This window comes from Passer domesticus, chromosome 3 (assembly GCF_036417665.1).
Source record: "Passer domesticus isolate bPasDom1 chromosome 3, bPasDom1.hap1, whole genome shotgun sequence".
Taxonomy (NCBI): domain Eukaryota; kingdom Metazoa; phylum Chordata; class Aves; order Passeriformes; family Passeridae; genus Passer; species Passer domesticus.
In genome coordinates this window covers 63747364-63774206 of record NC_087476.1, presented here as the reverse complement: position 1 = coordinate 63774206, position 26843 = coordinate 63747364, and the positions used below count along the sequence as shown (strand labels likewise).

At 43.1% G+C, this 26843-nt stretch overlaps 1 protein-coding gene across 7 annotated transcripts in view; it reads right to left on the bottom strand.

Annotated features, from left to right (window-relative positions):
* NHSL1 (NHS like 1) overlaps positions 1-26494 on the bottom strand; it is a 174332-nt gene extending 147838 nt beyond the window's left edge. For 4 of the 7 annotated variants that reach the window (XM_064413517.1, XM_064413518.1, XM_064413519.1 and 1 more), the window contains exon 1: positions 25830-26478. In XM_064413517.1, coding sequence (XP_064269587.1) covers positions 25830-26187 — 358 coding nt within the window. In that variant the 5' untranslated portion in view covers positions 26188-26478. Of the gene's footprint in view, positions 1-25829 lie in introns of all 7 variants that reach the window. The other 3 variants (XM_064413529.1, XM_064413528.1, XM_064413530.1) reach the window with 3 other exon arrangements.
* Positions 26495-26843: the final 349 nt, after the last annotated feature.

Sequence of the window (26843 nt, the reverse complement as noted above, 5' to 3'; positions counted from 1 at the left end):
GCTATCTCAGGTGTTCCACCTGGCTGCTAAAAAATAAACAAACAAGGATACTCTCCTTTTCCTTCTCTTACTCTTGCTACTTTTATAATTTTCCTCACATACCCTTCCTGCACCCCCAGTGCTGGCCTGCCCTCTCCTATCTCTCTGTGTCACTTGAGGCCTCCTTCCCTTCAAACTTCCCTCTGCTCCATCACACCCTCCTGCCAAGCCTGCCTGGTGTAAGATACAGGAGATACAGGAGAGTGCTGCCTGCAGGTGTTTATGTAAGATGTGGGCTTTTGCCTTCTGCAGTACCACACTTAAAACTACAATATGGGGCATGATGAAATAGGTAACAGCTAGAGAAGCAGCTGATGCCCCAAGTTCAGCTGAATCCAGCACTCCTGAATAAAAATATTGTCCCCATCCTTCCCCACTGCCCTGCTTGCCATGATTTCACTCTTCAGGCAAAGGGAAGTGCTGGGCAGGAAACTGCCCCAGTGGAGGATGCCCCAACCTCCTCCTCATCCCAACTTTGCCTTCAGCCACAGCACAGGAATGCAAGTTGCAGCACTGGCTTAGGAGGGGTTATTAATGGTAACAGGACTAAAACAGGAACTGGAGGGAGGCCTTGATTTCAACAGGAAGAACTGAGGGAATGCACTCTTCACTGGATTGTTCAGTGCTTCCTATTAGCTCACTTGAATTAGACTTCCTAGTAAATATAAGGGCATGGGAAGGGTTTATCCCTGTTTATGTTAGCGATTAATGGTAGGGCAGGAATTAGGAGAGCAAGACTTGTGAGTCTACTCCAGTGCTGAGCCAACTAGACAATCTTATACATGCAAACATAAGATAGCTTTCAGTGGCATGCTGCTCTGCTGCTTACAAAACATCCAACTCTTTTACTTTGTGTATTCAGAAAAAGCCACAGAGAGGGATAAAAACTGCAGCAACAGAAGGAAAGGTTAAAAGAAAAACCTGAGTCCCAAAACCAGAGGTCTCTGCATTTTTGGTTCTGCACTCACATGGGTAAAACTCTGCTTACAGAGTAGAGACTAAATATTACCAGCACTGTGAAACCCCTAGCAGCCCTCCTTCCACGCAGTACTCACGGGCACCAACAAATGCATTTCCCAGAAGCCAAGGGGCACAAGAAATCTGACCCTCGTGCTGGTCAGTACTGGAGCACTGGTTCACATCCCATACAGATCACTAGTGGTCAAACCACTGCAACACAGCAGCTAGCTCATTCTGTGGAGGATCAACTCGTTCCCTGGTATTGGGACTGCAGCGACAGACTGCACAAGCATAGTAAATCCACGCTTGCTCAGTAGATGCAAGAAGATCTACCATCCTTTGACAACACTGGTGTCAAAACCAGAAGTTCACACCATGCTAAACTCCAAGAAATTAAACAACACTGCTGAGAAATGTACAATCTGAGTACTCAGGGTAAATTTTTGGAATGACAAGGCATCAGGGATAGGGAAAAGGACCACCGTAAATTTTAAACATTTCATTTGAATAAACAATTTTCTACTAGTGAAATAAAAACTTCAGCATTTTGATTGTGGTTTGGGGATGACTTTGAGACAGGTGGTCTTCTTCTGAGGAGACAAATTTCCAAAAAGTGACCACAATCCAAACCATGCCAGATATACAGCCTGTGGAGTGTCACCAGCTTCCCAATTGTCAGATAGTTTCCTAAGCTGTTTAAGACTAGCCTAAGAAAGGAACACATGCATAGAGATGGAAACAGTTTAAGAAACAACTCTAATGAAAAGCAGTCATTTACACAGGGCAGTAAATAGCTACCCACCAAAATGCCTACTCCTACCAGCACATCTACAAGTCATCCTATAGTGTGTTCCCAGCTAAGTTCTCTGTATAGTCATGCCTCCAAACACACTCAGGGGAAAGTGTGCTGAGTAATAGTCTCCCCATCCCAAGGGCAATTTCAAAATCAGGCCCCATGTGCACCCTGCATAGAAGAGAGATAATATTAAAGGGCATGCTTATTATAACACTAATTTGTCCCAACAGGACAGGTTTTTGGGAAGCATCAACACCAAAGGAAAATGTAGAGCACAAATGAAAACAGGGTAGAGATGTGCAAAGGAGGAGGGGTGGAGAAAACAAGCAGGAAGAGGAAACTTGATTTTAATGCAAAAAGAGATGAGACACCAGTGAATGAGGCAGACAGGGTTGAACTCAGAGAAGGAGCACTCCTCCCACTCTGGCTCCCAGAAAAGCAGGATTACAGGGGCAAACTAAAAGCCCTGGATTTACAGCAAAACAGAACAAATCAGAAACATGACAAGAAGAGACCTGCCTGTTGGGTCACTCCACTAGCTTCTGCTTGAATTAAACCTACCAATTGTGAATAACCACATTTAAAAAAAAAAAAAGGTCAATTCCTATTAAAGCAGCTGCAAACAGGAAGGGGTAATACCCTATCTTCTACTTATTTGGTATCTGAGAGGCATCTGCTGTGCCCTGAACTCCAAACCAATTAACTTGTGCCACTGCAACACAAGTCACAGACAGCTATACCAGGCTGGGAAGTTCAGTGACTCAGGTTTTTCCAGACTTTGGCATTTTTAATTAGTGAGTTGTAATGCAGACTAACATTGAGCAAAACTGGTTTAATTTGCATTTAATTGCAGCAGTAGATCAAGCAGCACTGGTCTGGCATCAATTTCAATAGAGGAAACTAATGAATACTCAAAGTGGGCAAGAGAAACAGGAATTTCAGCTAAGTGAAAATTCCAGTTCCTACAAAGACAAGAGATGGCGAGAGACCAGAGAGGTATGCAAGAGAAAATCACGAAGAAAAGTTTTTCATTTTGACATGCCAAAAATACTTGGTCATCTAGGTAAAGGAATTAGATTAATAAATTACATGGAATCAAGAACACAGATCTGGATACATAAAACTTTTAATTATTAATATTTGCCTTATTATTAATCAGAGACATGAATAAGAAAAAAAAAAAAACCAAAACCAAAGTGGACTAAAGCAGAAAAAAACTCCCAGAGCACAGACCAAAACCCACATCAATCCAGAGCAGCCAACAGCCCTAATTCCCAGACTATAAAGCCTTTGAGGCTTCTTCCCCAATTTTTTCCCTTCTGGTCCCGTGACCTTCCCTTCAGCAGGAGGTATAGACAGGGCTCCTATTCCATACCTGCCCAGCGACTGAAGCTCGTGCACTCTGACTGCCTTCAGTCTGAAGAGATCACTTAATGAAAAGTACCCATCATTGTCCTTAAAGGAGTAGAAAAAAAACAAAAACCAAGCTAACAAACCAAGGAGAGGGATATCAACTGAGTTTAGGCATTTAGGGTTGCCTTGCAAAGTTACTGGGCAGCAAGTCCAGGCTCCTGGGCCCAGCAACCTCCCAAGAAAATGCTTACTCATGTATGGTTGTAGAGTAAGAAATTACCAGATAAAGAGCTCCTACCAGGTTCTTTCACGTCTTCACAGCTGTCTCAGCTTGTCTCATTTCTGTGATCACGTTGGTGCTGATCTGGCACACCGGAGAGAGGATGGACGTGGTTAAGGTGGGCGCTGCTGAAGTGAAAGAGCCATGACACCTCCAGCGTGGACATTACTCCTAATACATAAAACTGTTGTCCCTTCTGCCAGAAAGCTTGCCCTTGGGTTAGTAGGCTGCACCTTCACTGGACCTGGCCCAAGGAGCCTGCAGCAAGGACAGGAGGAGAGGACTAATGGTAGCAACAACCTGCAGCTACAAAGATTAGGGATGGTGGGCTAAGCCCTGCCAACAGCCTGCTGCCAGCATCAGAGGGGGCATTACAACTCCTCTGCATATTCCTAGGGCCATAAGGCATCTGAAAGAGGCCTGAAGCATTTCGTTGGAGCTTTTTTACCACTACCTGACATACCTAATACACCAGAAGAGCTTGGCGCAAGGCATGCATCACTGGGCAGGTTATGCCAGGGCAGAGTGTAGGTGTTCCAACACATAAAACTTACTGAAAAGACACAGAAGCCAGTCTGAAGCAAAAATCGGCACAGACTGAAGTGCACTGTGGCTTTATGCAGAGCATCATTCCAACAGCTAAACATTGCACATGTACATGAATTATGGTGTGAAATAAGCATTCTGTAAAGCAACAGGCAGCAACCCTACCCCTCATACTTTAGGCCAAAACAGTAAGAACAAGAATATAAATCCCTCTCCCGGCCACTACACAAATCCTCCTTGTTACTGTTCTAGAAATCCCAGCTCAATCTTACGAGCCTGCTAGAACCTTGCAGGCAGCTGAGGAGCCCCTGCTGACACCGGTGCAGTGACAGCTTGCAGTCCTGCAGCCTTGCAGTGCTGCTGCCACAGCGCTGGAACCTCATGGGTTCCCTGTGACTCCGCACAGCAGAGAGAGTAAAGTGAAAAACCATCTAGTGAAGAGCTTGATGAGGTTGGTAACAACCATGGCTGTAAAATAACACGACAAAAATATGACACCACAGGTAGAGGAAAGAAAAAGCAAAACCAAGAATTTTCAAAGCTTTCTACTGATACTTGCATAAACTAAAAATAATCAAAGCACCTGCAAGCAGCAGGCACAGACTTCATTTAACAGGTGATGAAAGACACATATTATTTGTATGAAGGTACAAGGCTTCTATGGCAGCAAAGAAACCAGAAATAGAACATTTGTTATCAATTCTGTGCTCTAAACTGATACCTCATTGTTTTTATCCCTGCTATATTTTTTTTTCTTACTGGATTCTTTTTAAAGAAGATATAATGACTACCAGATGCTACAGCAGTGCAGTCGTCAGTGAAAGGGTAATTAGCAGATGAAAGTTCAGCAGTTGTTTCTAGTTACAATCAGATGAGCTGTACACTGCCTATCCCCTGAGTGAAGGGCAGAGATGAGCGATCCAGCCTCCGCCTCCATTCCCCACTGTAACACAGTACAAAGCAGTACCTGTCAAGTGGGACCTGGAGGTACAGAGATAATGAGCATGAGTGGTCCAGCTTTGGTTTAGGTTTTCTCTCCAGAATTTAATAATTGCAAATACTTACAATACTAACTTCGCCAAAATTTTAAGAATATTCACTGCATATAGTAAAGCTGACGAAAAAAAATCAATACTAGAAATCTATGTTGATCAGTGAGAAATGTGTATTGCACAGATTCATGGCTATTTATTCATAAAAACCTGTGCTTTTTTTTCTGTTGTAAATAAAGCTTATAAGGACATAACTCCTGGAGCTCTGCTGATCTTCAAAATGTAAATGAATGAGAGGAACTACTTGAGGAATGTGGAGGAATTGCAACATTTTGAATGAATGAGTGCAACGTATGGCTTCAAATAACTATAACCCAGTGCAGTTACTGCTCATCTGACTCAGCTGGTCAGAGCACGGTGCTGATAACAACAAGGTTGGGGGTTCAGTCCCCATATGGGTTCAGGCCATTCACTTAAGAGCTGGACTTGATGATCCCTGGGGGTCCCTTCCAACTCGGAATACTCTATGATTGGACTTACTAGATGGCTGTCACAATTTGCATTCCCGCTTAGCTAACCTTAGAAATATGTCAGTTTGGGCTTGTTTGCCATTTCTGCTTCAGGGTTTGGTTGCCAAATACTTAAACTGCAGCCATAAAACCAAGCAAATGACATAAAATAAGGACATGCTTAGTTAGTCCTCATAATTATTCAGCTGAATTTTAATTCCTACAAGAGTAAGACCAAGTGCCTCAAAAGATTACAAATCAAGAGTCATTCCACAAGTGTAAACTAGAGTAACACCAACACGACTGAAAATATCACTGCTGTCAAAGCCCTGGTGATTAGACATTCAGTGTTTCAGAAATAAAGAAGCATTACTTTGGGTAACTGTATTACCCAGATATATGCTTATAGATAGCATGGGAAAGAGGTTAATAAAACTCAACCTGTAATTTCTGAATTACTTTAAAAAAAAAAAAGGTTTACAATGTATTGTTTTGGGGAAGGCAAGGCCTGGGAGAGAGTGCAGCATGTTTTGTTTTAAGGGCTGTGAGGAAAGCTTAAAAAAACCCAAAAAACAAAACAAAACAAAACAAAGCAAAAAACCCAAAACAAAACAAAAAAACCCACCCAAAAACAACACTCTAAAAAGAAATGAAACCCAAAAACCATCACCAGTATATCTCTGATACCAAAGACAATAAATTACTACCTAATGGTATTTAATTCAAAAATCCCTATTTTAGATTAATACATATATAAACAGATAGCATTTTTTTTTCTAAAAAACCCACAAGCTGACCAAAAATCCTGAAAATATATTTCCAAAATACCAATCCACAAGCTGATCAAAAATCCTGAAAAAACATACCATTAACTGCTCTACAGAGTTAAAAATAGTTCAGGACAATTTACTCAAAGCCATTTACTAAAGAAAATATGAAGCCTTATATCTAAACACTTCCATATTTATTATATCCTCTGGGAGTGGTTACACAGAGCTGAACTACATACCAGCTTACGGCAAAATAACTAAATCTGTTTTCATTTCACACTTTGTGCTAATTTTCAGGAAATCTGCATGTGCACATTTACTCTGGAATCAGATGGTTTTTCAGAATGTTGCCACTGGCATTGAAGAGGTGGCAAGAGGCACTTCCAAGACCAAGTGGTTATAAAGCGATGGAGGGCCAGCCAGAGAAGTACCACATCTGGCTCCTGTTTGATGTTACTGTCTTGAGTACAACCAAAACCATGGGCTGCTCTAGCTCCTGTTTACGGGCTGTATTTGGCCATGCTTGCTCAAGTCATTCCCCCCATTCGCTCATCATAAGTTGCAAGATGCCCCATGCATGTCACACACTGCCTCCGTACCAGTCAGTGATTTTGTCCATCCTTCTGTGGAGTTATGGGAGCGCCTACTTGGGATCTTTGCTGCTTTTTTTATCTCTTGTTGTTGTTACATGCATACAAATACAGAAGTATGCAAAGTCAATGACTTTTTAAGTGAATGCAAGTGTGGACTAATGTCTTTTTCCTCAACATTAAAAAAAAAAGTGTGTGATTTTCAGAGTTTCATAATCTCCAGTTCTGCATAGCATTTGCTTTGTTGAAATCCAAACCTGTTTTAATGTCCTGAGTTAAAGCTGGAGGCTGGTGGAACTACTACTGCTGCTTCATCTCTCCAACAATGGCACTTTCACCCTTGCTTCTTGGTACCCTGCTGCATATCTGATCATCAGGTTTGGATAGGGACCAGCTGAGGACCAAGCAAGGTGCTACAGCAGGAAGCTGCTGGTCACCAGCTGAACCATTTCAAAAGATCAGTTTTCTCCTACAACAGAAAGGGCAGTGCTGCTCTGCATGGCAGACTGCAGATGTGGGCATCCCTACAGAAACTGCACCAAACACACAAAAAGGCTGCATTACATTCTTACATTAGCAAAAATTATCTTATTTTCAATAACTATTCAAGTCCCGTTGCTACATCCCCCTAGTATCTGCAGGTCTGTGCTGTGGCCCTCTAAGGAAAGCCAAACACCAGGTGATCAATCAGCTGTGCTCAACACTGGTCACATTAGCACAACACAAACAAATTAGGGCTGATTTTATTCATGTTTGCTCCAACACTGAGATCTTCCCAGCAGCCAAGAAGAAGCCAGTCTGTAACCAAAGTGAGAGTGGTCCCACCAGTAGCCTGCTGCATAAGCCAGGACTGCCACTTCCTGGGGGAGAGTGAGAGGGCTGCTGTAAGATGTCATCACAGAGCGGCCGCAGGCACAGCATGGATGGGTTCAAATGGCTCCTGCCACTGATGCACAGGGGAAATTAGGATCTGAAAGCCTCTGCTGCCATGTACACAGGTCCAAAAACACAGCTGGCATGATACCACTCAAAAAGTTGGCTAAGGAGTGCTAGACAAAGCCTCAGGAAGCATGATTGTGATAGTGCACATCGTAGGTGAAAAGGTGAGCACGTCAGCAGCCTCACCACTGGAACCTGTTTTTGAGGAGCTGTTACCCAAACACGCAGGCAGGATAAGCACAGGCTGTCTGCCTATCTGGATTGGAGATCTCACACTTTCATGTGTTCAAGTATGCTTTCCTTTACCACAACAGATGTTTCATGATATTTCCTTTACACCTAAGTAGAGAAACTTTGTTTTCCCAATCCCCTGCATGCAGCAGGACTCCCATGACAGCGCTGATCTCAGCACTCCAGCACAAGACCTGTCCCCATCCTGCCTCCAACCTCCTCAGAAAGGCTATGCCCTGGCAAAGAAAACTCATGGTCTTCAAGTATTAGTACAGGTATTGTGAGCCCTGAAAGTCAATTTTATATTTATAAAGAAAACTTCTACATGTTCAGCTCAGTGTTTGTCCATTTCCCATTTTTCAGTTGCTGGCAAAATCCACTCTGAAAAATTTAGGACTTCATGTAATGAAGAAAAATTGTTAATCATCCTGCTGCCAAAAAAACCTATCTTTATTGAGGTACTCAGAAATCAACTCTATCATACCATCTGAAGTGTATTATAGCAGATTTTCACAGGCAACAGTTGGAATTAAGTACATACCTTTCCATTTGGTATTTTTCACTTCACAGCCTTAATCTAATTTCTTTGAAGACACTCAACTATTGTTCTGGCAGAAGCATAAGGAATAATTTATAGCAAAGCCTCAAAATTTTAGGTCAGTGGGAGTTAAACACAAGGCCTTAAATTCTAGACCCTATCTCAGAAGCTATGTAAAATATTTTTCCCATTAGCACTTTTCACATCTAAAATTTCAAAAGTCACTGCAGACATTTACATCTACCATTCACAGACTTTTTATTGGGAATCCTTCTGAGAATCATATTACATAACTCAGCTGGGATAAGTATTTGAGAGCAATTAATCACTGGGGATATTGCATACATATCTTCAGTGAAATTTACTTAACCAAAGTAAAAAAAAAAAAAGCATTTGAGCCTTTCCACAGAAATCCTCAGATGTATCTCATAAAGTAATTTTAGTATGTACATCACCATCCTTTACCAATTTATGTGGTAAATCCATTCTTCAATTTGTTTGCATGGGGTTGCTATAATTAATCAAAGCAGGGATTTTTGAGGAAGGCTTTTCAGGACTGTTAAAGCAGCAGGAAAGATTCCAGCCCAGGCATTAACAAGAAGACAATCTGGATTTGAAGGAGCAAGCATGTCTCTGGGCATGTACATAGCCTTGCAGATGGACAGGAAATCCAAGACATCTTTAGGCCACTGCAATATTGATCATTAGAGAAGGTACTTGTAGGGTGATTTCCTACAGCACCAAAAGAATAGAGACACTAATTTCATACAATGTTGGAGTAAAATCAATGCCTTGTATTTAAAGATCTAGAGAATGTTACAGGAAATAATGTAATTATTTTCCTTTATCCACTGAAATCATCTTACTCATCACAATCATCCTAGGTCTGCAAAACAGCAGGCACTCCTACTCCCTTCCTCCCCAGATCTGGTGGATAGATTTGGCCACTGGTGCCCTATGCATCAAAGCCAAACAGATCAAAGTACAGTTCAACCCAAGGCAAGCCAATTCCAGCCAGATCTTGTGCAACCTCTGAACTGGAAGGCAGCTTAATCCATTGGGATCTCCTCTTTCAGCAGTGTTGAGATGCAGGCTCAGGTATTAGTTTGTACGGAGGTGGCAGTTGACCTTTGAGTTATCCTTGTTTAACTGTAAAATGGAAATTCTGCCACCCTCAAAGCCCTTTTGAAAATGATGAGTGAGAACACTTTCAGCTATAGCTATGGCCACATCACATTGGCCCCATCTATGCTGTGGCTCACTTTGAAGCATCAGCCTTCAAGGATATGATGCTGCTCTTCCCCTGAAGGATGGTGGTGGTATTTTCATACAGAAGTTTCTCACTTCTTTGTGCATCAGCCCATTATTCTGCACCCACAAATTCAGAACTTCCAGTTTCCGAAATCAAGATCTGTCTCTACATGGCTTGCAGAGGAAGATCTCTGACCTTCAAGCAAGCCTCAATCATCCTAAAGGATTTCTTACAGGTTACAGTACTAGACTGATGTGATTATTTAGAGGTCTCATAGGATTGCTGGCAACCATGAGCATTCTCAGCATCTGTAGTACCCATAGGATTTAATCCACAGCATTTTAACATCTGTAGATTTTTCATATTCTTTTTTTTTTCCTAAAATCCCTTCTAGCAAAATAAGTGACACACCCCTCCCTTTCTATGCTTATTTTTCTTCCAGAAACAAACCAACCCCCCCACTGGCAACACTAAGACAACACATGTGAGAGTCTAACTTGACTTCAAGATGACTGCAGAAGACAGAACTTCATTAGTTCAATGGGACTGATGCCTGCCTCGTGCTAATTTTGTTTCATTTCAGTCCATCCCTTTCCATTTGTGCCATCTGTTCTTGTAACCAATTTACCTTTTCCATCCACGGCAAAACAGATTAATTAAATTAAACACAAGGGAGGCAGCTAGGGGAGCTTTAAAGGTCCCTTCCAGCATAGACCAGTTTATGATATGACAGCACAGGTAGCCACGTTCCCCCATTTTCTGGTCTCAGGACCCCCCAGGCCGTGGCAGAATCCCAGGAGCCACAGTGCCAGCCCAGCACGGCTACAGCTCTGTGGGAGTGCTGCTCTCACACCACACTCAGTGCTGAATATTAATGAAGCTTGATTAAAAACACAAGGGCAACCCCTAGCAGGGGCGACTCTGTTTTCAGATTTCAGTATTGCAAAATATGGTCTCCAGAGTGTTCCTGGATATATCACCACGCAGGTTGCTACTTCCACTGCTGCTAATTCCCTCTCCTCCCAAAACAACCTCTCCTCTCCTTTTATAGTATTTCAGTGGAGAAGCTCCACAAATTGGACAAAAAACAAACTCGTGATAACTAGAGGTACTGAAATAAATGGAAAGCTGGGAGGGATAGTGCTCAAAAAGATTCTTTTTATAAAAAAGTAATTTTTTAAAAAATGTACCACAATCCACACAAAGCAAGCTGTTTGCAGAGAGAAGACAAAAGACAAGAGCATTTCCTATGCAATAGATAGGCAAGAAGTTTATCTAAAACAATTCTTCATTAGGAAACACTGGGGCACATCCTCCCACTGTAAGAAAAAATAGAAAACAATCCCAAAACTTACCTACACACTTTTGACTTCTCTCTGTCTCCTACATCTTCACTATTATAAACAGACTCCCAAAGTGCCAGCCTCAGCATTTTTGTCTCCTGAAGCAGCAGACTCTTGCCTATGAAGGCAGCACTTCAGGGTAAGGATGGACTGAGCTCTGAGGATGTGAGCATGGGGGAGGGAAGCTTCAATATTAGAACCCATCCATCAACCACTTCTATAAAGCTCTTTTGTTCCAAGTTCATACTTAGCAACTCAAGGTCAAAACTGATGTTGGAAAATGCAAATCATAAGTCAACCCAGACTTTCAGCCCATGTGTCTCCTTGACCTTAAACACAAACAAGAAACAGGCAAAAAGAAGTTTCAGCTATATAATCTATTTATATAAAAATATGTGTCAAAGAATACTAGCAAATTAAAAATGACTGGGGGTTATTCTACATTACTACTGATATAGATTAGAAAAAAAAATCAGAATATGTGCATTTAAGATAAAGGGCCCTTACTTTTTTGGCTTTCTTACACTTTGGGCAAAGTCAATTTCACCTGGAAGAGGCTTTTCTGTTTGTTTTTTTCGTTGTCTATTGGGATTTGATTTTTTAGTTTTGAGCTGGTTTGTTGTTGTTTTTTTTTTTGTGGGTTTTTTTTTTTTTTTTTTTTTTTTTTTCTTTGAAAGAGACACACACAAGGTTTGATTGAAAGCACCACAGGGGAAACTAGCTGGTTGAAAAAAACCCAACCTTTTCCTTTCTGGTACAAAACAAAGGAACACATCTCTATTAGCCTTTGTCTTTAAGAAGTCCTGGGTCAGATGTTGGCAGCCTCCACAAAGAAGAAAAATAGTAGGTATTACCAATAAAAAGCAAGAGTTTCATTGCAGCCAAGAAAACAGGATGTATTCCACAGGCTATAACTATTCTCCTTAGAAACACAATATGAGGAGGGAAAAAAAGAAAAATCATTCATTACGCTCAAATACTTAAGAGCAGACTTTTCAATGAACCCCATTTTTGCAGGATTCCATGGCAGAAAGCAACAGAGGTGCCAAATACCTGAGATTACAAGCTTATCCCGTGGATATTTCCCAGAGGTGCTGTAAGAAAAATCAATTTACATGGACAACAGAAAGACAGTGTAAGACAAGAGAACTCTGACACAGAACATTAATCTAGCATTTAAAATCTCTTAATTTTAGATGATCTGGCAGTCTTTACAATTGTCATCACAAAACTTTGAGTTTTATTCCAAGAGTTTACATATAACATCTTTCATATGGAAAAAGTCCTGCCAAGAAATTTAAATATAGCTGCATTGAATGCCAGTTTGGCTTCCTCCATGTGAATTTGGACAATTTTAACAAGAGTTTATGAACTTGCACTGGGGGAAAAAAGTATAATGATAGTTTGCCATCCATGTATGTAAGTTATAAGTTATGTAAAACACCAGATTCTGCAGTCTAGCAAAAATATTTTAAAACTATTTCTCTCCAATAGCTTTGATTTGGCCCTTAAATCACAACTTTCTTCTAAAGCACCTTACACAGTCCTGGCAATTAAGTCAGCCTGAAGGGTTGCTTACTTAGGGGAAGGATAAGAAAATGTGTTTAAATAGCAGTAATTCAGTCTACTGAGGAACTGCTTTATTTGATCAACTGCTGCTGTGGATGATCAAAAAGGTGTTTCCTGTAATTCTCATTGGAGTTTGCTCGCTTGCCCCAAGCAAGATGAAGAACAGAACTATATGGTATGTTTTCCATCCTCCTTAATAAAGCTCCCATCAACAAGCAAAAAAATAGGGTACTGTAGTAATGTAACCTAGATCCTAGACAGTTTCCAAAAACCCAGCCAAGGATCTTTGTCAGAATTTCAAAGAGAAGCCGCTGCTGAAATTCTTAAGCATGCGGAAGGGTTGTTCAGGACTCCCCCTGCACACAGTGAGTGCTTTCACTCCCTGAGAGGTCGCTGCCAGCAGGATCTGTAAGGTGAGACACTGGAAACAGTTTCCACTTTCTCCATCGGACACAGTTTCCATCTTTCTGTGATCAACTTTATTACCTCGCCTTTCAACAGAAACAATAGGTATTTTTATGGAGAGTATTAAAGCTCTTCCCAAGAAGCGCTGCAAGGTCAGAAGTCCTCAAGTAAATAATTATAAATAAAAAATATTATTTTTAATTTTTAAAATGTGATTTTTGGCTCTCAGCTCTATAACTTGATTAACTAACACCTTCCCTTGCCCATCCTTTTTCAAATAAATGTGCTAAGACATAGTCACAGTTTAGGAATGGTATTTTCCAATTTAGTACTCCTGCTAAAACCACACCACTGCTTGCTGCCCCTTTACTCTAACTGAAGGCACAGATGAAGATCAGAACAATTAGCTGGAAACAGCAATGAGATAAGAAAACTAACAGCAGCCATATTGATAAAAAAGGGTATGAGACAAAGAAACTATTTACATGGAAAGCCCATGACAATAAGCAAATACCAGACAGCTTCCCTCACCACCTTTTCTTAACTGGGGAAACTCCTTCTCCCCAGAACAGAGAGAGAGAGAGAGAGAGTCAGAGCAAGTCCCTTTCCCCCCTGCCTGCAGCAATGGCCTGGGTGGTACAGAATAACATCTGGGTCCTGGCCACACACCCTCCCATCTAAAAATTACCCTGTCCTGGCCAAAACCAGGACAGACATTTACCAAAGGCCACAGAGTATCCCAGCTCTGGTGATCAAGTTGTTTTTCATCCTGGGTCCCACTAGTACCTCTCTACGACAGACTTCCAGTAAGGAGTGTATCCATGTTTGTGGTTACAGTGCTTTGACAAGAGGCAATGAGAACAAACTGTAATGCATAAAACTCTGTCTAAGCGTATGGAAAAACAGTTTTCCTATGAGGGTTGTGATTGCTCCACCCTTGGAGATATTCAAAACCCAAATGAACACAGCCCTCAGCACCTGGCTCCCACTCAAGCCTATCCTGAAAAGGAGTTGGATTAGGTGGCACAGACAGAAGGTAGTGACCAATAACTCGGTGCCCAGATGGACACTGGTGACAAGCAGGGCCATACTGGGACCAGTTTTTTTAATGCCATCAGTGACAAAGATGAAGGGATCAAGTGCACCCTCAGCAACTTTGCAGGTGGCAGACACCAAGCTGAGTGCTGTGGCTGGCACGCCTGAGGGGCAGGATGCCATCCAGAGGGATCTGGATAAGCTCAACACGTGGGCCCATGGGAACCCATGGGAACCCATGCAGTTGCAATGCTCTCAAGACAGCACCTTTGGTGACTAATCAAGCAGCCTCAAGAACTCTCCCTTGAAAGTTTCATTCAAACTCACTGTCTCAGCTTTGACAACAGCCACCAAGGTAGGGGGAGAAAGGTAATGCACATGGTGCACAGATAAAGTATCTTTTATAATACCCTGTAAGTGGAGGCTGTGCTCGTGTGCTAACCATGACCGTGCAGAACATTCAGGCTGACAATGAGTGACATTGCTCACTTCATGTTCACACGCAGAACTCATACCTGCACTTGCTATTTGATGCTGTCTTTTGTCAGTCAGTCATTTTTCCAACTGGCTGTTTCTATTAAAAGCTGAGATATTCTAGAGTTCTCCCTAATAACTTCAAAGTTCCACTAGAAATATGCTCATGCTTTCATTTGTCTTTGGGATTAACTTTATTCATATTTTTATAAGCCACTAATAGTAATCTAAATTAGAAATACAGTATGTGCATAGACACAACTAGTGATAAAACCAGTGGAGCACAAACATGCCAAGCTGACAGGAGCTCAAAAGAAGACAAGCTTTTGTCTATCATGACCTAATTCATTTTTCTACCAGTTGCACTACACAATGCATTTAAATCATTTAAATATTTGATGTGTTAACCTGCAGCACATTATCTCTATGTACAATGCTAAATTACCCACTCTTCTTCCTACCTTTTAGAAGCTGCAGCTATTTCCAGACTGCAGCAAGTTTCACGATTTGTCAGCAAGGTTACTAACTGTAAAAAAATGTTTTGTAAAGAAAAAGCTACTGTATTTTATGTGTTGGGAAAAGGGTGGGAGGAGAAAACATGCTCAGTTAGAGCAACAGGGTCAAAACAACACGCCTTGAAGAGCACTCCCCTCCCATGTTACATACCACACTCTTCAGAGGGGACATCACAAATTACAGAATTCAAGCCAAACTCAGCAATGAGTGGGAGCAGGCAAGATAATAAGCACTGCAGATGGTTTTAGTCTTCATTACCATCCAGTAGACACAATGTCTCTGTAACAGATACGGACAAACAGAGGCTTTTGTAACATGACAAACTAAAAAGCACCAAGAGCTGTATGTTTTTGTGGTATTCTTCACCTCAGGCAAACACTCTGTGGATTTCTAATTACCTGCTCTTCCTCCAGACCTCAAAAAAGCCCATAACTGTTGTGAAACCTTGGGTTCTTCAAAACAGACCGTTTTAAGCCACACTTAACTAAATTATCATCTTCTGGATTCACTCATATGTGTTACGACTAGACTCTTTCAGGAAAAAGAGCCTTCTAAATCGCACTTAAATCTGCACTGTGGCTGTGCTGTGTAAGTGCTTCCTAATGTTTTAAGGAAATTTGTTATCACAAACAGGCCAATGCTGCAGTTTAACCTTCCTTCAGGATAAGCAAGCACAGTCTCTCTCCTCTCCACTCAGATTTGGAGAAGGGCAGCCCTGTCCTACCACTGACCATCAAGACAAGGCAGGGCAAGAGAACTGACGCACACTTGCCTCGTTTTCTCCAGCCTTCCTTTCTTTCCTGAAGGTAAAGATCACGATTATAGATTACAACTCTACGTATTTCACAATTATTATACAATTATAACAGCAACAGTAATTTCAAAATCAACTGCAATAATGTATTTACACTGAAACCACCCTTGTTATGATCCTGCTTGTCTCCCCGGGACCAGGCAAGCCCTGCGCGATGCCGCCCGGGATTTCCGCAGCGCAGAGGCAGAGCCACTTCGGCTGGCGTTGCACAACCCGGGCTGAGCCCAGCTGCAGCCCCACGGGGTCAGGGCCCCCCGCCCGCCCCGGGACTGCTCCCTGCAGGGCTCAGGCTGCCCCAGCCTGCCCAACAGGACTGCACACGCTGCCACGGCGAGGGCAGCAGCCGGAGACAGCAGGAAGGGTGTTGGCCCCACCGCCATCAGTTGCCATACCTGTTTCCCGTATCTGGGCTTCCAACGAGGTCGCGAACGCAACTGGTACAAAACCTTTCAGTTCTAACCCCGTCATCACCCTTCTGTTTCCTGCCATAGCCATTCCCTATGGCATGCCTTCAGCCATGCAGAATGAGTTTATGGTAAGTATATTTATACCTTAAAATATGAGACCTTCCATCACATACACATTATTAAAATAAAGTTAGCAGGAGGAACCAGATAGTGACTACTTACCTTTATTTTAATAGAACAAGGAAATAGCTCAATGAACAACTTCTAGGAAACTGCATCTAAACTAACACACCAAGACACATTTATGAACATTACTGTATTTTCATCCTTTCTTCCTCACAACAGATCTGGAACAAACTTATTTCTTTCTCATTTTTAAGAATCTTAAAGTTCACTTAAGAAGGCCTCCATGTTTCCAACACTACAAATCAAAATATTGTAAAGGAGGCTATAACCAAGTACTTAATTGCACTGTTGTTCATATACACATGAACATATATCTTCAATATTACAGTGTGTTCATTTTCAGAAATGCCTGGGTTCTTGGACTTCTGCAAATAAATATTTTTCAGTGTCTAGGACATATATTGGAGGGAAGAAAAATAATTCAAAATTTGAGCAGAAAAGATTTTATTTGCATGATGTCCAGAATAATGGGTAATAGATTTGTCTGTGTTATCAATCAAGCTTTGCTTTTGCGATCTTTCTTCTAAATTGAAGATTAAATACCACAGTTAATGAAAAGTTTTGTAAGAGCTTGTTCCCATTTCCTGGTAATTGGGTTCTTTTATCTACTTCAAAATGTTTTAAGTGTCTCTAAGGACAACGTGGCTAACAACATTTTGATATTTTCTTTTTAACTTTTAATGATACTGCTTTAGGCAAGCATCACTTGGTTTCTCAGTCGTTCCAAGCAGATTCAGTTACTCACCATGAACTAGATACTGAACAGGAAGGGAAAGCCAGCACCATTTGCTTGGGAGCTCTTCCCTTCCATACAGCAGGAACAAAAGGTGCCACCAGAGATAACCCACAAGGCACTCATCTTGGACCCTGCTGAGCTTCCTGTAAGCAAACTCCATCTGCTGCTAAAAGCCAAAACTCGCTAAAGTAGAAAACAAAAGACAGATACTCATTTGCAAGGAGAAAGACTGGGCTTGCTTTCTTACTCAAACCCAAGATTTTGAGAAACCTTACAAACGTAACAGCCAGACACAACGAATGTATAGAATCCAGTGAGTGGCAATATTTATTCCACCAGTTAAAAGCTGATGAGAACTCTTCTGTAGCCAGCATTTTGACACACAAAAAAAAAAATAAATTGGGAGGACCAAGAAGAAAGAAGAGCATTCAAGTACAACTCATTACCATTTAAAACATACTGTAGAAGTGTCTTGTTTTCATTTTCCAATTGGTTGCTTAACCAGGGGAAAAAAAAATCCCACCATTGTCACTATTACTCAATATGCTTGAAATCACTATAATTTTTCCATTATGATTAACATTTGCATTTAGTGCTAGCAGAAAAAATGAAGTGCCGCAGTTCTTCAGAGAGCATCCATAGTTCCAACATACTTCAGGAGGCAGCTGTTCTAGTCCTAATCTCTGAAAAGTAGGAGCTAAGTTAATTAAAAAATTACAATCTTAGATTAATCAAAATTTGGTTAGCTAGGCTACAGCCTGATTACAGTAAAAGGAATGTCAAATCAACTAACTTAACAGATCTAATTGTTATCAAGATGTCAAATTTCAAATTAAAACAGAACTGCTGCTCACATTAGGGAAATTAAACCTACTGAAACATTAAAATATTCTCCAAGTTTGAAAGTTGTAAGAACTCAGCCACAGACACAATAAAGTCTGTTCCTTTGAGAGTTCTTTTATTTCAAGTAATACCTTGATATTCTCACCTCCCTCACTGTAAATGGTTTTATACTTGCTTTATACTCCTATAGCAGAGCAATGGACATGTTTGGAAGGGAAGCAATGGAAATGAAGAAAGGGGCAACTCAGTTATTATGGTGCTACCCACTGTGCCACATCACCAGGCAGGAAGGCCTTACACTGGGGGTAACACCAAGGGGCTGTGAAATAGAGGGGTGAGAGGGGCTGTCAGGAGAAAGCCAGAAGCTCCATCAAATTTCACCCTTCCCTGTCTCTGCCTCCTCACCTCCTTCCTCATTAACCCGACTCTCAGGCCTGCAGAGGGTGTTGGATTTGAGGAAGGTGAAGTGCTGAGTTTTAACAAGTGACATGGGTGGTGAGGTGCAGAGCAGACACTGGGGCTGTCACACCTCAGAACTGGGAGAGGCAGCTCAGAGCACACCTGGGGTGAGCGAGGAGTCAAAACTACTAAAGAAAATGAGGAGGAGAAAATAAGAGGAAGGAAATAAATTAAAAAAAAATCAGGTCTTAACCTGAAAACTGTGTAGTCCAGTGGCTTCAACAGGGTAACTACCCAGAAGAGTGATAGCAAAGCAATTACTTGGTTCTGCCTCTCTCTGCAGGAGTAACTACCCTGCCTGCAGACTGCAGAGTGCCTGAAGCTCAATCTCATTCATTGGACCCTAAACATTTATATTCTAACTACTCCTACTTCATGAAGGGCAAGGAAATCTCATATGCACAATGCTGATTAAAGGACAAGAGGCCAATAAATAAATAAAGAAAACCAGCCTAAATTAAACCACCATAATTTACAAATGACAAAGAGAAAAAAACCCATGACAGCCTGAAGCAGCCCTGCCCAACTAAAATATGGTAGGATATAAGAACAAACAACTTGCAAAGTCCACCCACATTAATCTAGGCTAAACCCACAGGTAGCAAAATATTTTTTCTTGTTTCTTAAATTGCATGACATCCAGGCTCTCTGGAGACTGCCATCCAACCAGCAGGTTTCCTATCCAACCTACAGCCAAGAACAACATTTAATTAGCATGTTTAATTGATCTTGTTAACTGTTAGGGTGGACAGCTTTGATCTCGCCTGCTGATAGCTAGTTTAGGACTACAAAAGAAACTGGGGCTTTGCATAATTGCCAAGCTCTCGATGTGTGTCTTTTAAATCCTTCTGTTTCTCAATCCCCCTTTCTGTTTCTGCTGCACTAGTGCCCCGGATAACAGGAAGTAAAGAACATGCCATCATTTATTTTATCATTTATTTGAGCATGTAGGCGAAAAAAAAGGAAGACGAGGAAAGGGAAATTGCTGCTCCTTCACCCAGAAACACAGGAAAAGGCCAGGAATTACCACAGTGAATCTGGCCTGGGCAACATTAAATGAAGTACCCCATGGCTGAGGGCAGCCAGCACCAAACACTTCAGTGGAAGAGGCAGGGAACACTAAGCACGTGTGGGATAAGCTGCTCCCAACCCCCCTTGCAAGCCTGATCCCACATTCTGTTGATTAGAGGCTGGTTTAAATTCTAGGATAGAGGGTTTGAGGAATTTCAGGGGCTCTCCACTGTGTTGGTCTATGTTTGTTAATAGGCTCATCCAAAAAATTATTTTTCTGCAGGAGATTCATATTAGCTTAGAGAGAAGCCCACAAGACCAAGATTACTAGCTTGCACTCAACCAAGATGGGACTGTGCCAATACTAATTGGAAAAGAGACTTCTGAGGACATTTTAGTGCATCCTAAAATATCTAGCAACCTTCAAAATAGATCCTAATTGAAAACAACTAAATACAAGTATGTTTAATTCATTAACCTCCTCTCCTAAACACTGTTTTCCTGAATGATCAAGCCACTCATAAGTTCCACGGAAATAAATGTTCGTAGGTGGTGTATAATAGGTTCTGAGCCATGTACAAAGCAGCTCTACATTTCAGCCAAAGAGTGTCAACTGTTTTCAGAACAGCAAGCCAAACCCTCATCAAACTGAATTCAGCTGGAGCTTTGCCACTCAGCAGGACAACGACTTGGCCCACCATCCCCATGGGAAATCTTTTTCTAACTCAGACTTTCTTCCTGCTTATTCCAAACGAAATCTCCTTTGGATCAGGTTGAATCTCCACAGATAATTAGTCTTGCACTAGCTAAATAAAACAAGAGTTATATTGCTTCTGAGCAGCAAACTGAATAATTACAACAGGGTTAAAGAGAAAATTTCTTCTTTTCTTTCCCGGGGGAACTCAGGAATTAACTGTTTAACATGGTTGAACTTTGCTGTTGAATCTTCATATTGCACAGCGAGAAGTACCATAGTGCAGTCACCTCAAGCATCTGTAATCATGGATGAACTGTAGCTCCCAAATACTGCTAGAACAGAGTTCTTCACCTAAAAGCCTGTCTTTTCTCACCAAAGGTTTCTCATGAGCACACTGTGGTTTTGGTGGTTAGTTTGGGGATTTTGGTTGTGGTGTGTTTTGTTTTCTTTTGTGGGGGCGTGTGTTGTTTGACTTTTTTTATCCGTAAAACTTTTTCTGAAGAAGGATTCTTCTTATTGCTGCAGGATGATGAATATCTTGTATTCTCTGTCCTTACACCAGAAACTATAGAAAGCTAGCCAGCCCCTTCATCTCCTGCCTACTGCTGATACTGTCTCAAATAATGCTCACTTTTGGTGGCTTGGGATGGAGGAGGGGTTTCCCTAGGAATAAGCTGAATAAAGCTTCCTGTTCAGCTAAAGCAGGAAATGTGCTCCAGTACTGCCTTGCACACAAAGAGTGGAAAATACTTACTAAACAAAATAGCAGGAGATGAAGTGTAAACTGGATTGTCCTTCCATCATGCAGACAAATAGAAAGCTATACTCCCCACACCCCCAGCTCTCTTGCATTAATGTCCTTAAACTTGGAGGGGAAAAAAAAAAACCAACCCAACAAAAACCATATATATGTATAGATATTGTGCACCAAAATCAAATTGTTGTGCTGTGTCTTTAAAAATCAAACACTGAAGGATTTTAAGCAACACTAATTAGGAGGCAGCATTTCCTCCCTCCCACAAAATCAGCTTCTTGTTAAAACAGGAGGTGCAACTGGCCAAAACCCATCCTGCTAGTGGAGACACTGAACCAGAAGTTGTCATTAGGTTAACCTCCCAGCATCTCAAATCATCTCTTCAGAAAGACTTTAAAATAAATAGCAGAGAGGATGGAAGGAACAGCCTTCCAATCTGTCAAACCATAGGGATTTACAGAAAAAAACAGCAATAATATTTTTTGCATAAATAACAGCAGATGGCAGAAGACAAATATTAATGGAAAAAATGTCCTTCTTCATGCCCTACAAAAACAATGACTGTTTAAGACCCCACAGCATTTCCCAAGAGCTGGCCTTGTAATTCATGCAAGATTTCCCTCAACCATCATATGCCTTTTGACGGGCTCTGATCACTTCAAAGAGGCACTTGTCCTCACCAACCCTAACATTTGAGAACCAAAAGTGATGAAAAACTACATCACCTGATGCTAGGTCACGGCTACAGATGCACACTGCTAGAAAATAAAAAGCTGTTAGGCAAGTCCCGTGGTGTAAAACACATTATGGCAGCTGGATGCTGGAAACATATGACAAAACATCATGCAAAACAGCAACACACATAAGCTTAATGAAAACCTGATGAAAGACTGTTTGAAAATGTACTGAATCTAATTAATTCTCTAAATGTGACTAGTGCAGCTGAACTAAGGTCACAAGTAATGCATACTACACTTGAGCCACCTTGAGCCATTAGTGCCTCCCATCACCATGAGTTATAAACCAGTCACCAGCCCATAAGGCCATGTCTCATCATATTTTGATGTCCCTTCTTGTGGCATAACACCCTGCTCATTATGCAAAGCTCAAATACATGTCAGGAAACCATTTTACTAACTGGCCTTAAAAATAGCCTTGTATTGAAATCAAGTCAAGAGCAATTTTCTCAGCTGGGGGGATAGAGCGAGCAACTTCTCTACCACTGTAAACAAAAAGTTAAAGAGAGCTAAACTAAACCAGAGAAAGCAGAGTCATTCTAATGAATCTGAAAACTCAGCCATCACCAAGACTGCATACATCTGAAAGCTCCCTTCAAAGTGCTGAAGCAGACCTGAAATTAAACTGTCCGAGTACATGTGGCACACCAGTACAAAACCCTTGGAAAGGAGGCCTCCCAGCTGAAGGGCATGGCTGAATTCCAGACATGGGGAAGTTTATCCCTAGTGAGGGTTGCAAAGACATAGCACCTGCTGCACTACAGCACATCCTTAACCAGTTTGCCACATCGGAATATTCTCTCCCATGTGGAGCAGTGAATGGATGTCCTTGAATTAATGCAGTCACTACAGAATACTGGTGAGTATGTAACTGAAGGGAAAACATCAGAGATCATCTGAGACACGTTTACCTATTCCTACTCTAATACCTAGAACTAGGAGCATATGGATCCTAAGCACACGCACAAGGACACACTGTACAGACAGAGCAGCAAGCACAGTCAATGACTGCGGAGAGGACTGAAGACAAAGAGCTTTGTTCTGCCTGCTTTCCCTCCCTCACACCCCTGCCCATGCTCAGCGAGGAACAAACACTGATGGACTCCTCTTATCTGAAGGGTACTGCATGTAAAGTTTACTTTGAAACAAAATTATGATAGTGCAAAAATAAAAGAAAAACTCAAACCCACAATTTCAAAGCATGTACTTTCCCAAGCACCATGGACACACATAGCATATCTTCTACCAGCTGCCAGTCTGAAGCTATATCACAAAAAGTTGTTGCAACCCAGATTTAAAGTTTTCTAGTCCTCTTCTGGTCCTTCCCATACAACACCATGCTGGGATTGCAAAAGTTGTTCTGGGACCTTCAGTTATGAGGGGAAATTTTTGTCTGGGCCCCACAAAGAAAACAAAAGCCATTTATTCAAGTAGAAATTACCTGTGATTTGAAAAGCAGGTGTCCAATGTCCTATCCCCTCATCCTGAATGCAAGAGCAAATTACTTAAGTCATCTGACACAATGTCATGCTGCACCTGTGTGTGTACTTGTGCACCACAAAAGGTGCAGTACTTTACAATATCTCAAAAGGTTTATGATTAGTAAAAACCTAGTAAATGGGAAAGCAATTATACAATCCTTGTTGTTCTTACATCCTGCACCAGCAAATAGCTTTCTCCATGAGGCTTCAAAAAATAAAAGGAAAAATTCCCCTTGCTGTTGTTCCCAAACAAAGACAGCATGATTAAACTGTTTTCTTTGTTTTCCATATAGTTCCCTTTAATGACAGGAACAGGGTTAAATTTGCAGACAAGTCTTGATGGCTTGTATTACAGAAGTGTTCATGACTCTAACTGCAACTGAGCATCCTACCTGATCTCCTTGACCAGACTGCAGTACCTAGAGAGCCTATGGGAATTGTCATTGCTTTATGTGCAGCTTCATGTCAATATTCTCAGCCTACACATCCATTTCTAGTGACTGAATAAGCAAATAAAGTAACCCTCCTTTACAAACAAAACAAAAACTAAACCCCCCAAACAACAAAAAACAAACAACTAAAGAATCAAAAAAATAGAGCTAAATATTCATTAATTCTCTTAGATTTAAATGAATGAAATCTTTGAAGAGAATATATAGCAGCAGCAATGAGATTCCAAGTAGCAAAACTGAATGAACAGAAGACATGACACCCAGCAAAGAATTTAAAACCAAACATAAGAACTGCATCCTGTTTTAGGCATCACAATCACAAGAGCAAAGACCATCAAATTAAAAGCAATAACAGGCTTAGCCCAAAAAACTGAGTTACAACAACAACAAAAACATGAATATATAATTTGTGCAGAAGGATGACTAAGAAAGAATACAACCACTAAGAGTCTGACATTTAGAATTTCAGGGCTTGCACAGTGCGGCAGTAGACTTATTTCACCCTTGCCTTTATATACATTGCATCAGTGTTTGCTAATTGTTAGCATTCTATTCAAACTGAGATAAATAAATATTGCTTCCTATCAGTTTAATATATCACTATACTGCAGGTATCCCCAGTAATAACACACTTGCATTTCAAGTGTGACAGGACCATGCCACGCCTGATTAACACAATGATATTGGCAGAAAAGATTATACTTGTCTTGGTGAGTAAGAAATGGTCCTTCCATTTATCATTCAGTTATAAAACACCTAAAAAAGTAAAACTGGTTAGCACAAAACTTCACCCTCACACTTAAAAACCACAAGGTTTGGTATGGATGATGAAGGTGTCCTCTCCCAGAGAAATCACATACTCAAGTATACCATAAGGAATACTTCTGCAATGAAACAGGTAAGTTATCCATACAGGGTTCATACCATTTAAATATTATTTCTGAAATTATCAGTTTATTTCCTAATCAATTTTGCTCATAAGTGTGCCATGTGGAAAGCAAGCTTTCTAGTTCCAGTCAGAAGAAAACTGTCAGTGGTCTCTGAGCAACAACCCTGTTTAGGCTGGGCTTACACCTTATATAGCTGCCACAAAAGTTGCAACACAGTTCTTTGGGTTCCTGAATGTTTCCAGCACATTGAGAAAGCTAAGCTGATGTTGCAAGCCATCTCCCACATTGTCTGTGGGGAGCTTGGTCACGCATAAACAAATCTTCATGTTCCAGATGCAATTTTTACTGGATCCTTTCTCCAAAGTTGGACCAAGCCCAGGAAAAAAAACCCAAACCACCTTTTCCTATAGCTCTGTGTTGGTGTACAATTAGTCACTTCTAAGGACAATTTTACAGGCTCCGAAAAAAACTTAAGAAGAGCCTCCCATGCTGCCACTACTTAGGAATCGGAGGCCGAATCTGCATCTTGCTGCCTGGGCTCCGTATGAAGTTGAAATTTCAAAGTTTGAGATCAACTCTGCTCGAGAGAACCGAGAGACACAAAACCAGCTGCAAAATACATCCAGGTTTCTATTTACTGCGGTCTTCCCATGCACACACAAAAGAATTAATCAGGCATGTGGGCTGAACTGTCAGGAGCTCGGCTGATCCCCAGCTCAGCGCAACCCCGGCACAAGCACATAAACAAACTCCCCCGGGATCGCAGCGCCCTCGGCTCCCGGAGCGGCGCCCCCCGCCCCCGGCCAGCCCCTGCCCGCCCCGCGGACACGTTCTGCGGCTGGGCGAGGGCTCCGCCGCCAGAAGCACCGGGGGAACACCGGGCCGCCCGTCCCGCACGCTGACACCGCCCTCCGGCACGGGCCGGCGGCATCCCGGGCCGGGGCCACGGGACGGAGCCGGGGTGTCCCGGAGGGGGATGAGCAGCGCCGCGCTGCAGCCCCTGGGCACCGGCGGGGCCCGGGACGAGCACGGGAAAAGAGAGACGGGGATGCTTAGGTGTCCCTCTTTCCTTCCTGTTTTCAAATAAATCACAAACTAGAGTCCAGCCTGCCGCGCCAACAGCTCCGCCACCGGGCGGCCGCCCTCCCGCCGGCCCTCCCGCTCCCCGAGCCGCCCCGCCACCGTCCCGGAGGAGCGGGCAGCGCTGGGCAAGGGTGGTACTCACGGATTTTGACTTTGCGGTGGTCGAGGCGAGCGAGGAGCTCTTCCAGGGCGCCCAGGCGGCGCTGGAGCCGGGCGTTGCGGTGGCACAGGGAGTCCGCCTCGCTGAGGATCCCGCCGAAGATGTCGCCGGCGCAGCGGGAGAGGTCGGAGAGCTGCATCAGCAGCGACACCAGCGCGTACGAGCTGACCTGCTCCAGCGTCCCGAAGAGCGGCACCGCGCCGCGGCGGCGCCCGCCGCCCCCCTCCGCCGTCCCGGCGTGGTCCCCGGGAGCCGGGCCGCCCCGCTCCGCGCCATCCCCGCCGGCCTCTTCCAGCCTGCACAGCTTCAGCGGCTCCAGGGTCCGCAGCGGGAACGGCATCGCGGCCGGGGACGGGAGCAGCGCGGGGCGCGGCAGCGGCAGGGGTGGCGGGGAGAGCTAGGCGTCCCCGGCGCGAAAAGTCTGCATCCGCGCAGCAGTGACAAAAGTTCGGGGAGCGGAGAGGGAGCGAGCGAGAGAGAAGAGCACAACAACAAATGAATCGGGGCGGGAGGCAGGGCGGCCGGGCTAGGCGCTGCGGGGCTGCGGGGGAGCCGCCGCCGCCGGCCGGGCGCAGGGGGAGCCCCGCGCGGCGCCCATGTGCGGGAGTGGCCCCCGGAGGCGGGAGCGGCCCCGGGAGGAGGGAGGGGAGGGGAAGGGAGAGGAGGGGGAGCGGAGCGGGGCGCAGCACCGCCGCACGGCGGGCGCGGTGAGAGCCCGGGCCGGCCGGGAGACAGGAAAGAGCCCGGCTTTCTCTCCCCGAAGTGAGGATGAGGCGGGGAGGGAGGGAAAGAGGAAGCGTGGGAGGGGGACTGAAGCGCCCTGGATGCGGCCACAAAGGAGGAAAGCCAGCCAGAGGAGGAGGGGAGAGAAAGCCCGGAGCAGCTCCACCTGGGGAACCCCGCGCCGTTGCAGGCACTTTTCTGAACGCACCAAACTCCCAACCCGGAAAGCGAGAGCTGGAAAAAGAGGAGGAGGGAAGGGAGGGGGGGAAACCT